The sequence below is a fragment of the Prinia subflava genome, chromosome 1 (assembly GCF_021018805.1).
Source record: "Prinia subflava isolate CZ2003 ecotype Zambia chromosome 1, Cam_Psub_1.2, whole genome shotgun sequence".
NCBI lineage: Eukaryota > Metazoa > Chordata > Aves > Passeriformes > Cisticolidae > Prinia > Prinia subflava.
The window spans coordinates 62,421,940-62,435,494 of record NC_086247.1 but is presented as its reverse complement, the minus strand read 5'-3'; the positions used below and the strand labels follow the sequence as shown (position 1 = coordinate 62,435,494).

The 13,555-nt window shown below is 36.3% G+C and overlaps 1 protein-coding gene across 1 annotated transcript in view; it reads left to right on the top strand.

Annotated features, from left to right (window-relative positions):
• The window catches only part of GABBR2 (gamma-aminobutyric acid type B receptor subunit 2), a 465,813-nt gene that overhangs the window by 316,898 nt on the left and 135,360 nt on the right, over nt 1–13,555 (top strand). Inside the window, exon 12 of the mRNA XM_063398360.1 lies at nt 4,720–4,827. Coding sequence (XP_063254430.1) covers nt 4,720–4,827 — 108 coding nt within the window. The remainder of the gene's footprint in view (nt 1–4,719; nt 4,828–13,555) is intronic.

Sequence of the window (13,555 nt, the reverse complement as noted above, 5' to 3'; positions counted from 1 at the left end):
AGAACCAAGAAGTTTCACTATCCCATTCAAATAATTGTTATTTAAAACAAAAAACGTAACGTAGAAAAAGTGATAAGAAGTTTGAAGCTTTTAACCCAACACATGAAGGTTCTTTGAGCTGATACTTGGGTTTCTTTATTCATTACTCTGAGTCTTTAATCCCATCTTCTTTTTTCACTTGAGATTGGCAAACTGGATTAACATAGCATTAAAAAAGCTGCAACATGAAAAAACAAGAGTATGTAGTGTATTCATTTCAGGTACTTATATTTTTTTCTTCAATTTGACAAAGCAGTAAAATGCAGCACTTCCTTGATCAACTACATTTGAAATTGCTATTAAGTTTTCATGAATTCAAGACCTTCCCAGGCATTCCTTGCCAGATTGGAACTGTGAGGTCTTCTGAATGCATAGGCAGTGGTGAACAAATAAAGACAAATAATGGAACCTCTTGAAAAATGAGTTTTAACTTTTCATGAATTCAGTTGATTTTCCAAGATAACCTTATTTTGTCATTTTTTATAGAATTGTAATTACACTAAAATAAAGTATTTAAAATTAATTCAAATTATATTGTTGCTTATCTGAAAGTTAGCAGCACCTAAAATGTTTGGTTTATTTGTAAGCTTCATTCTTAGGATGTATAAACTGAGATTTTTTAATTCTTTATTCAGTGTTTCTGGCAGTTTCACCACTTACTAATTTACCCTTACTAACTCATTGTTCTCAATAAGATAGCTTCTTTTATTAATAATGAGTGGTAATATCAGGTAACTTTTATGTCTGTTACACAGATTTATAATTAGTAACCACCATTCCCATAATGAGATGAAGGGAGAGGCTCAGCTAGATTTGTGTGAAGATATCAAATAGCAGCAGATATAGACTAGCTCACTAAAGCTCAAGGTTGAGAGGAAATAGGATTGAATTTAAAGTAATTTTACATAAGATTGTTAACCTATCCATGCTTATTATGTGGCAAAAGAATTGTCTTCCTTGAAAAAATAAAAGATGTTCAGCACCTTATGGACAGGTTAAAAACAGAAGGGTTTAACTGCCAAAGGAAAATAAAAAGTAATGCTCCTATGAGATGTAAGGAACACCTTGTTCACAGATGCAGTGACTCTTCAGCTGAAAGTTACAGTAATTGTTTAAAGTTTAATATTTGATGAAGGTAGGTTTGTTTTTTTTTTAAATAACAATCATATCTGTTTCAAGTCTGGAACATTAGCAGAAAGATCTCTTTCTTTGTGGAGATACTTTCAGTGTTTACTTTTTGTCAGCTGTGCCATCCACCAAATAAATGTTTTCTAGATTTTTCAGTTATCACAGTTAATGCACCTGTAAGAATGTCTATTAAGTAATTTATAAAAAGCAAAAATTCCTACATGAGGTTTTCAAAAATAGACCCTAAACCAAAATACTGTAGTACCTAAAAAGAAAACATGAAACTTATTGAAGTCTGAGCCCAGACTATCAGACTCCTTTTGAGTTTCTTCAGGACTCTGGCCCAATGGCAACTTAACTGGAGAGAGACAGCTTCGATCCGTTACCTGAAAAGTAAATTTAATAGTACAAAAAGTAACAAACAATAAGGCAGCTCCTGTATTGGAGGGAACTGAATCAAAGCAGTACAAGGGGCACAAGACCAAAGGCAGAGTCTAGGGTCAGACAGGGATACTTGTACAGCCCAGTGTGGGTGGGGAGTTAAGATGGGGTCTGAGGGAAGGGTCCAAAGGGGGACAACGATTAAGAATATTAAAATTCTTGCACTAAAAATCAACATTTGATAACACAGAGAACTGAAAACTTTCTGGTAACAATTTGCATAGAGAGCATGTCAATAAGCCTTTTCCTTTTGCCACTGAGAACAGGGCTTCCCAAGGCATTTTTCTAGGGTCCTTTTCTTCCTTGGGGAAACTGCCTTCTACAAAAACAGACATAGAAAACTCTGTTTTACTTTCTGTGTAGGAATATTTGATTGTGGTATACCAAATTATATAATTTCCTTTGACACTCGCATGCTGTCTTTGAATTATAAAAAACAAAATATTTGCAGGACATATTCAAATAATCAACACATCTTATTTAAAAAAATAGTATAAGCAGAAAGTACACCCTAAAAATAATTGAAGGCATCAAGAATTTTGTAATGACTTAACCATTTAAGAAAAAAAAGAAAGAAGTTTTTCAGGTTTTGTGTCTAGTTAGGAACAGGTATTTGAATGCAAGTTCTTGTCTGCTAAAGAGACATTTCCTGCATGTTTGGTGGGTTTCTGGTTTGAAACTTCCAACATGAGAGAATTACTTATCAATTGTATAACATCATGGTCATGCTATTCAATTGCTGATGTATTTATCATGTTCCTTCAAATGAGTAGGATATGGAAGTATAATACATTTAAGAATATGAATTTCAGAGACTTTTGCTGTTTTCTAAATTTTTCATTTTGCCAGCTGCATTAATGAATTATAGCCGACAAATCTGAGGTCATTTTCTTCAAAATTAAAAATTTATTTTCATCTGAAACTTACCATCTTCTTCTTAGCAACAATGATCTCATTTCAACAAAATCCTGGTATATTTAAGCTAGAATGTTTCCAATACAAACAGTAGTTATGTTATTCTAATATGCACAGTCCCAATCAGGAATACATAAAAGTTTTTTAATCAAACATGCTAGAAATAACATTTTTCTGAATATTGTGTTGGAAACATATTATGAGCATAATTGAATTTATTAGTATTCCCAAGAGACAATTACTGTTTCAATGAGAACAAAACAGAGTCTTATTAGAGACATGAAAATACCATGTATCTGTTTGCCAAATATACCACTAAGCTGTACACAAAAGAGCTGAATACTTACTAATAGCAGCAAAAGGATTGAATGCTAAGTATAGTTATTGATGTGAAGTAAAAAAATGTAACTGGCTAGTATGAACATGATGATGCGAGAAGTATTTTTTAAATCCTTCAGAGTTGATCTAACTGTGGTTTTACTGAAGCATAATGCAGGAGTGGTTAATCAGCAAAGACTTGAAAAATATTGAAGTCAAAAATACTGCTTTGCTGGCCTAAGTATCTATTCCTTTTTCTATTTTTTTGTTTGTTTAGGGGTTTCTTTTTCAATATCACATTCAAGATTGCCACAAAGTAGCAAAATTCCTATAGTTTGACTCTAATCACAGTTGCTTTACTAGTTTTATTAATAGCAAGATTAACCAGCAATGAGTCAACTTTACATTCAAGGTCATTATCAGCAATGCAACAGATAAATCACATCATTAAATGCCACTAAGTCATTAATATATACATACAAATATCTAAACAGCCTTCCATACACAATCACAACATTTTCTAATGTTAAGACTCATGGTAATGTGTTTACTTTTCATAGAATCCTAGAATGGCTTGGGTCAGAAGTACCTTAAATATCATCTAGTTCCAATTCCACAGTCATGGGCAGCAGTGCCTCCCATTAGACCAGGTTGCTCAAAGCCAAATCCAACCAGGCTTTGAACGCTTTCAGAGATGGGACATCCACAACTTTGGGTAACCTGTTCTAGTGCCTCACAACTCTCATGGTGAAGAACCATTTTTCTCTTACTTATTTCATCATTTTGGACCATGTTTGTCTTATTTATTTATTTTAAGGAACTGCGGTAATTTTATTGCTTTATCAATAGTTTTTGAATGAGTATACCTTTTTTTCTTTTCTCTGCCTTTATACCTCCTTTATATGGAGGAAAAAAAGCTTCCAAACAGCCAAACCTGCATGGTAATGAAAACAGAAACTTCCAAAGAATTAGAGAGGGCTGTGCAGAGCTTATTGCAACTCTGAAGGTCACTGTCCTAGCTCAAACCAAGTCTGAAAGCCAGGGCCTGTGCACAAGAGGCTATGGCCAGGGGAGGCATTGCAGAAAAAGCTTTTTTAATCTATGTTCTGTCCTTCTTGGTGAATTTGAAGATTTTCTATTAGAAAGAAAAATATTAATAAAATAAGAACTTAGTTTCTTTTTTACACTAAAGACATAAATTCTATTTTAGTTTTAAAATTTTCTGGTTTGTGTGTGTCAAAGCTGTGGCCAGCTCAGGTTCTATTACACTATTTCACTGTGCCAGCTCAGCACCTCCTTTTTCTTAGGCCACATTTGCAGGTATTATCATTTACTGAGGTATTGCTCCTGAGACTTGCCAACCAAAACTATGTTCCTGTTTTGCCATTTTCTCTCCTAGGATAATTTAAAATCTATAGTTCTTTCCAGAATGCTCAGGCTTTTCACTGAGTGATGCGTATCTCACATAGCACAATCTTTTCTTTAGTCTGAATTACATCTCTATTTCTCTGTTCATTTCTGTTCAAAATGTTGCTGTTAGTATTAGCTCCTTGAGTGCTTTTTTTAGTCTATCTCTTGAGTTTCTCCACTGGTTCTTTCCTCCATCTGCAAAGAACGCAATAAAAGTAAAATTTTAAAAAGCAGAATAATTTAAGAGGTTTATGGATTTATATATGAAAGAGATAGTTAATTCAGCATCCAGAATTTGTTTTAGTTAGGGAGGGAATGGACAACTGAGTAAAAAAGCAAGTAAGCAGTGAATAAGTAATTACTAAATACCACGTTTTGTGATGTTCTTCAGGGTTTTGACAAAAAAAGTTGTCTGAAATTATGATATCTAAGTAACTTTTTCTTTTTCCTATGTATATACATTTTTAGGTCCGAACATGGATTCTTACAGTGGGATACACAACTGCATTTGGAGCAATGTTTGCAAAAACGTGGAGAGTCCATGCAATTTTCAAAAATGTAAAAATGAAGAAAAAGGTGAGGGGAAATAGACTCTTTTCTTGTTGACCTGTTAATACAATTTTCTAACTGTTTTCATACCTTTCCTGAATGGCCATAGCTGTACTGACTGTTTGTGTGTCACATCCAAGATCCTGCATAGTTTGATATTAGGGTTTCTTGTTTAGTCTCTGAGAGCTGGAGTCAAGCATCAGCCCTCCAGTCTTTATAATAAGAGGTGGACAGTGGAGTTGGCTGTAAAATGTTGTCATGGGTTGAGCACTGACTAAATGCCAATACACTCACTAGAATTATTTACCCCTTTTCTGCTGTGAGATAGAATTAGGAGAAGAGAAAGCAGGCTAAAAACTGTCAAGGGTGTGAAGAACACCTAATTAATAGAACTAAAAGAAAAGAAAAAAAAATAAGAAGAATCAGAATAAAACCTTCGGAACACTTTTCCCCCCACAAGATTCTTTTGTTTCCCACTGGCAACGTACAGAGACAAAACTTAGGACTTTTAGGTCAGTCGACCACCTCTAAAATAGTCTTTCATCAGTTCTCTTAGGAAGAGGAGTCACTTTTGCCATGTCATGGAGACTCCTCTGCAAGAAAAGCATTTTCTCTTGACTTCAATTCTCATGAATGGCAGCCACCTGAAAATCTGCAATCATGAAGTTCCTCCCATCTCACGCAGCCTTCTCACAGCTGCATTCATGGGCCATCTCAAACTCATGGGGTACCATTTTAAGGATGAGCTGTTCACAGCAAAGATTCTGTTCATATATCTCTGAGATCATCTTCATCTCTGGGAACAGAGGTCTTCTCCTTTCCCTAGAGGCAAAGAGTCTTCATCACTTTTATCTCTCTCTCTGTTCAAGCTTCTCCTGAGATCACAGCTACTTCAACATTTACTTGCTTCAGCACTAATGCCTTTGCTCATATCGGCAATTTGAACACTCCATGTCCTCATGCGTTTTTTTCATGAATTAAAAGGATATTCCAGTGTTTCAAGACCATCACCATGGCCTTACAAAAGAATTTCAGCCTAAGACTAAGGCATCTGCTCATTCTCCTCCCATCTGGGACTTGACTCCTCCTTCAGTGACCTTGGTGTCTTCATGTTGTTTCTCTGTCTTCACCCTGTCCTTTTCTTTCACTTGAGAGAGAGTCAATGCTCTGCAAGTTTCATCTGTGCAGTGGAAGAGTTAATATCTCGCCCTGGGCCTGTGGATGGTCAAGATGGGCGGCGGTAGCCGAAGCAGTCACAGTGATAGATTCAGGCTGCACTGGGGCTGTGCAGCGGCAGCCTCTCTGGCCACATGGCTGGTCTCTGGCCCGTACTCCGTTTAATTGCAGCCGCAGGTCGGCGTGACGGCGCTGGGGCAGGGGGGAACAGGCCCAGCAGCACAGTGTTAACAGGAGCTGGGGCCCGGCCCCGGCCGAGCGGAGGGCGCCAGGCTGGCCTCTTCCCTGTTCCCAGGCTGGAAGAATAAGAAAGTCCAGGGTTCGTGCGTTTTTAACATGTGTTCGCAAAGGCATGTTCAGCTTTCTAGTGGTCTAACAGGGTGTCAGCATTCAAAACTAGTCACTGATTGGTTTTGTCAAGCATGGAGGAAAGTGTTAGCAGCTTCTCTGAGAAAAATCGTGTCTGTGGGTGGCTTCTTCCCTCCTCACTAAGTGTCAATCAATGCAAAACCAGCACAAATGTCAAAGTGAATTTGGATCTCTGCTCCATCTTAGTAGGTTGCTTCACATCTAGAGGTCTCCTTCTGGTAGATTCATTTAATGAAATGTTTTCTGATTATGTCTGTCTGAGACATGGGTATTACCTGTGGATGTCTCATGGATTGGTAGGAGGAGACAAGAGAAAGTGCTGCTTATAGCTTCCAAGTTCTAATTACCATTGGAATTCCATAAGTTTACTCTAAGACTGATCAGAATTGAACCACAATAGTTGTCTCTGTCATTTTTGGTACAGCATATTTTCTGTAAAGATCAGCTCAGCTTAGGAGTAGTACAGCTCTTCATTATATTTTTCCCATAAAGCTTCTTTTCAGATGTGAAGTACTTTTTATCAGAGGATTTTATGAAAAAATTGGAAAAACACTGAATAGAAAACATTTTGCAGGTAAAAACACTAAGAGAAATGTGCATGAAACAGAAAACCAAAATTAATATTTTTATAGAGTGAGCAGAAGTGCCAAGTGCAGTTCCTGTGTGCATCTGAATAGTTTGATTCTAATAACCAATAAAGAGTTATATATAACCAAATTAAGTAGAATAATGTTCCAAAACCTTGTCAGATTCCTGTTTTCCCCTATGTGTAGTCATAAAAGAGCTCTATTGTTAATTTTTTTTTGTTAGGACTATGTTATTTTTCCACAATTGCAATATGTAGGGAGTCTCTCACAATGGGATACCTCGTTCCCTTAGAAGGAATGGAGTTTAGATAGACAAGGAGGGAGTTAACTCAGTTTGTAAGAGGATTTATGTCTGAGGTTATTAAGGAATTATGTGCTGTGTCTGGAACCGGATCTATTACTCTGGCACCACACAACACAACCACCTAGTACTTCCCCCTCCTATTCGGTCATGTCAGGTTTGCTCTATTTCATTATCATTCATTGTAAAAAATAATGTTGAGTAAATACAAAATATCTTAAAACTAACTAAAATTATAAAAAATTCTATACCAAAACCAGGATACACTGGGTGGAGTGAAATGGAAACCCCTCTTTTTGCACATGTGCAAAGAGCCCACTGTAACACAGCAGTTTGTACTACCAGAGTCATAACTATATCTATATCTATAATCTATATCTATATCTATATCTATACATGTCTTTTTTTCAAGGATCTTACACTTCCTATATTAAAGGTTTTTTAACAAAGATGAGCAAGGATTTTACCCTCCTGAGAAATGAAGTTTTACATTGCAAATATGTTTTCACTTATGTTGGTACAAATCTTTTTAAATTAATGAAGTTACACAAGACACAACATCTAACACATAAAAGCATTTACTTCATAACTTTTATTATCCTCAGAATTTTATCATTTCTCCAGTATATGGTATTTCAAATAGGAGTGAGCAGGTACTTCAATGGACTGTCACTGAGCTTTTGCTTCCTTCTTTTTTTTAAACATTACATTTTAGATCTGGAAGCTGCTACTCAATATTAAATTTAACTATCTGTTAATTAAATAATCTTCAAACTCTTTATTGCCCCTGCAAGGGGCACATCACCAACTGCAGATTGCAATTGATTATGAATAGCTGGATGTTAAAAATTATTTAAGATCAGTTAAAAAGACACAGACCAGTATAAGGGATACAAACTTCCAGACATCTGGATGATGAGCAGTGAGCTGCTTTGCTCTGACTGATACTGGAAATGTCAAGGCTATTAGGCCACCTTCTTCAATATTCTGGAATTAAGTCAATAACACATTTATTCTGTAAACTTTAAAGAATTCTTTATTTAGATATCTCACTCCAAATCACAAGCATGAATCATGAAGTACAACAGTTTTCTTTATGTAAAACAAATCAGCTATCCATGATAAGTGTTTACTAGTCATATATTTTCTGTCTTTGATTTGCCAGGATAGATAAGTGTTTTTAGGAGTTGACTGAAAAACATGGCATTCTCTACTTATGTCTAGCAAGAATGACATTTCCATTTTCTGCAGATGTAGATTACAGCCAAAGTGGTTTTTGTTTTTTTTTTCCTTTGGATGTACAGAAAATAGAACTTTTGGCAAACAATATCTAAACTGACAAATGCACAAAGGTAGTGCTGCATGAAGAAAGAAGATTAATGTTTTCTGATTTAGTTGTGCCATGACAGAGCAGACTGGTATTAGAATCAGAAAAGTACAAAGTTCCAAAATTATTTAAGTAGTGTGGCTCCTATTCATTTGTGATCACTTCAGTTACTAACTGTATGTAAGTATGACAGTCAAATCTGTATGACCTTTTGGCATACCACCTTTGCCTGTCATCCTCAATATTTTCATCAGGAAAATGTTTGCCGACAGTGAAAGAATCTTCACAGAGGGAAAGAATCTCTGTGTGGCTTTTGAAAATACTGGTGACTTCATTTCTTGAAAGTGGGTGTTAATTAAGGGAAAGAATATGATGAGTAAATCTGTTTATCTTCATCAGATAGGGCAAGCTTGCTTCTGTATATTTATTGTACACTTTGGTGTCCAACATGGCTTTTTGAAGAGATTAGTGGATATCTGTGTCAGCGAGAAAATATACAGAATTTTAAATTATAATAATAATATGCTCCTTATTACTGCAATGGAAAGTGGAACTTAATGATAATGTCTTGAATTAGTTAAAGATTCTTGTTAACTGCTGTTTATAAAGCTTTCAAAAGTCTATTTTATTTTCACCCTTTTATATATCCACTCCTCTGTTACTAGAAATTATTAAACAATAAAATTCAGAATATAACACTCTTTCTGTTTCCAGACTACTAAGGACAAATTTTGGAAAATTCCCGGAGCTCTGTCACCATCTTTCATCTTGCTAGGGCTCAAAGGAAGCAAATTAAAAATGCATTACTTTTAGCTGGAAACAGAGGGGTGCAAGGGGATCAATTTTTGTCAAATGGAAATGACAAAATCAGTAGGGGGAACTAAATTATTTTTGAGTTTTGAAGTAGTTAGCAGAGATAATGGAAAGTGGACTAGAATTAGTGTTAAAAATAATTTTAACAGTTATTATTGAGGTGCAATTCTGGTTTTTATACATCCCCTCTCTGTTGTCTTGGTCTGCAGAATATCTTCTACTCAGAGAGAGGTGGAGACTGGGTTTTTTTTCCCTTGGCAGCAGGAGGGCTGGCAAGGGGATAAGGAGAGAGCAGAATATTAGTGACAGGAGAGCATGTGGTGTCCTGGGGAAGCTTTAGCTAGCTGGACCATTTACAGAAGCCAGCCCTTCTGGTAAATTTAGAAGGATGAGAAGTTGTCTATTTTGATGGGATCTGCACTATCTTGGGTTTTTGGGGGTGCTGAAGCAGTGACTGCTTCAGTGACTGCTCCTGCACAATGACTGCTCCTGCACAGTGACTGTTCCTGCACAAGTCCTGCATGCCAAATAAAGCCCATGCACTTTTGATAAACACCAGAATAGTAAGAAATTCAAAGCAGTGGTATTTAAAGCCTCCATAAATGTTATAAATTCTGCTCCTACAAAGAGAAACATTTGGCCATTTGTAAATGGCTACACTAAAGCATGAGGATGATCTAGAACACAATGTCGCCGTGATGCATTTGTTGTATTTGAAAGTACAACTCCGTTGATGCTTCCATGATAAGCTTGTCTTACCCATGACAGAGTACACTCTAGCTTTGTTTGTTTGGACTTAATTCTTCAACTGTGGCATCAGAGAAGAGATGTTTTATCTTCAATTTTCACCGAAAATATTATCATTGTACTCAGTTATTACTACCGCTGTAGACTTCTGGTGGCATATGTCTTTATGTTGATAAAGTTGTTGCAAGATAAATACAGAATATAATGACAAAAGGGATGTAGAGCAGCCTCTTTTCTTGAGACTTGTGCTGCTATCGTTTTGCCAACATTACTCCTTCATGATAATTCACAAGCTTTTCTCTGTATTGGCAATATCACGGGATAAGAAAGCTACAACCAGTCACAGCAGACAAAAATGACTTATCAGTCTAACCTGACTTAGCTATGCCTGTCAGGGTGCCATCTGGCAAACTTATTGTCATCCATTTGGCCTACTAAGTCCTTATAAGGGTACTGAAGAGAGCTGAGGTCTTCATGCCTTGCAAAGATGGGTAGGAGATTGTACAAATTATGTTTTTGACAGTAGGATGGAGAAGGGAGGCTGGCAGTACAAGGGAACTTCAGGGCCAAGAGATTGGGAGCAGTAAAGAGACTAAAGAGGAGCAATGAGGTTTGCTGCTAACGACTTCAAGATAGAAGCCTGTCCAGATTAAAAAAAGAGGGAAATCTTGGAATTATATACTGGGAGAAGATACTGAAGAGGGAGACTGAATTTGGTATAAAATTTCCTTGAAAACTAAGTTTCAAAGACAGCAAAGGCAGGAAGGTCTGTAAGAAGTGATCAAGGAAGCTGACTATCCTAATATGCAGAACCTGAGTATGGTACATAAGTATGGTAAACTGTAACTGAAAGACTAGGTCTGGTTTAAAATTGGATCAAGATTGAAATTTAGAGGCAGAATGGGAGGCCTGAAAAGTAGGGATGTAGTCTAGGAAAGGAAAGCAGAAATGACGATGGAGAAAGAGGCAAGAAAAATATTGAAATTAGAACTGGCCAAAATGATTGCACAAGAAGTGTGGGCAGACCATAAAATCTGAACAATGGATTTTGGAATTTTACTGTTCTTTTTTCTATTACTATGTACTATAAAACCTACAGGCAAAATATGTACCTTGTCTTCCTGTTATGCAGTTGTACAGATCCTGATAGCTACTAGTGACTCTTTTAGCTCAAGCTGATGAGGTGTGCAAAGATGTAAAGGCACCTCTTGCTGATGCGTGCAGCTCTCCCTATAACTGAATCCTCTTTCCATTTGCTTTATGAAGAATGGTCTCATGAAAACGTTAAAATTTTTATGTTGTGGCTAAAAAGTCAATAACTGAAAAACTACAGGTTGCTAGGATCTCTACAATGTCTATTTCTTCCCCTATGTGGATTATTAGGACACCAGTGAAGCCTTAGCTTCCAGGATGTCACTGTCATGAAAAAAATATAGTGAGTCTGCTCAGGACATGGAATAGGACTGTGCAGTGAAAGAGATGGTTTTATATTACAATCTTTTTCACTTAAACCAGAAAATACAAATAATGAAAAAGGCAGTAGAAGTTTTGAGAAAGGTGGTCCCATGTATAAGACATTTAAGTGCCAAATGAAGAAAAGTAGCTACTTTCCAGAATTATGATGCTGTAAAAATCTCTTTGAGCATATTTTTTCAGAATTCATTCTTTTGTTCCTTTGTTTCTGAGAAGCAAATCTATTACCTGAGTGAAGCAGTGCAGGAATTCTCAGACATTTTAGCTCACTGCCTTCACACTCCATTTTTTAACACAAATCTGGCCATCCCAGCTCCATAATCTGTACATTTAATGTTTCAAAAACAGGTGTATAGAAAACTGGGAGGGGCAAGAAACCACCCAGGCTCTTTCTGAGGATCAGGGCACATGGGCTACTCTAAGCAGTGCCCAATCCTCATCCCCCAGGTTGGGGCAGGCAGCAGCTGGCTGTGTGCTCCTACCCTGCATGGTGCCAGCTGCAGGGAAGCTGCCAGGTTCTGTGATTGCACAGTGTTCCTTGGGGGAGGTGGGGAAATAGAAGAAAGCAGCTGGAGGCTACACAGTTATGAGTTTATGTGCTGCTGCCCTCTCTTCTCAACTTGTGTCTGTTGATCACTGTCCCCACCCCTCACTTGAAAACCTCTGTGAGGAAGTTTGTAGAATGAGTGCCATCTCTAGCTATAAACTTTTCTGTAAGTTTTTCAAGCCACTTTTAGAATTTAGAATTTATTACAATCTATATTTTTCCTCACTAAAGTCCTGAAGAGGTTTAAAAAAAGTTACCCATTATCTTAATCTTTAAAAAATAGATGAAGCAAAGTTCTCCAGATTACATTGACAGAGGGTTTAGGTCAGAACCTCACAGGCCACATCTCATTTATTCACTTAAATCCTATGTAGACGTAGTTCTGAATTAGCATAAATGAAGTTTTTGTTATCTAATCAGTTCTTTCTGTAAATTCTGTTATAAAATATTTTTCCAGGTCAGTTTTCAGACTGTAAATGTTTATATTTTTCCAGGATTCTTTTTTTTTAAATATCACTAGAGCTTTTTGTGTGTATAACAAAAAGTTATATGATGAGTTTCCCCTAGGATACACTTGTATTCTACTAAATATATATGAGAGATCATAAGTGTGGAGAAGAGATGTGTCAAGATCCAAAAATTTGCTTTGGGTAACCATACCAACAGTACAACAATCTATTAGGGACCATCTGCTGAAAATGAACCAGCATATGGATACCTAAAGAAATGTTCAGTGTTATTGTTCAGTCTTTGAGAGTAAGAAAGAAGACAGTTTGAAATTTGCTTATGTTCAGGATTTTTTTTTCATCATGAATATTTATTTACCACCAGACCAAGTAATCTCTGATACTTACAGGGCAGTGTAAATTATTCAGGTATAGCTTATGGTTTATTAATATACAGATACAGTACTTCCTGAAGTGATATAAGGGGAAACCAAATTATTTTGATTCTTTTTCCCCCAAATAGCTACAACTATAAATTTTAAGTCCAAAGCTTTAAAAATAGTCAGTGTATTCTTAGAATCCAAACTTAAATATAAAATAAGAATCCTGGTTTTCATAAGAGCTGATCAGCCAAAATACCAACCAAGGAACAACAGGAATCACATTTCTAAAATTTACATTCATATAAATATGGAATGTGGAGCTAAATCTCAAGCTCATGTCACAAAAAGAAGCTGAGCTAATGAACTGTACATCTAGGAGAAAAATCTGCCTTTGAAGTAATTTATGTATGGAAATTTCTGCATGGTACAGCTTGATAAGGGTAAACCTCAGTAGTGACAAAAACAACGAAAACTCTACGTGAAATGTAAGTGCTCATAAATGGTACTACAACCATAATTTTTATGTATTATGAGACTGTTGGATGACAGAGAAATAAAGGACATGTCGCTATACAGTGCGAGGCAT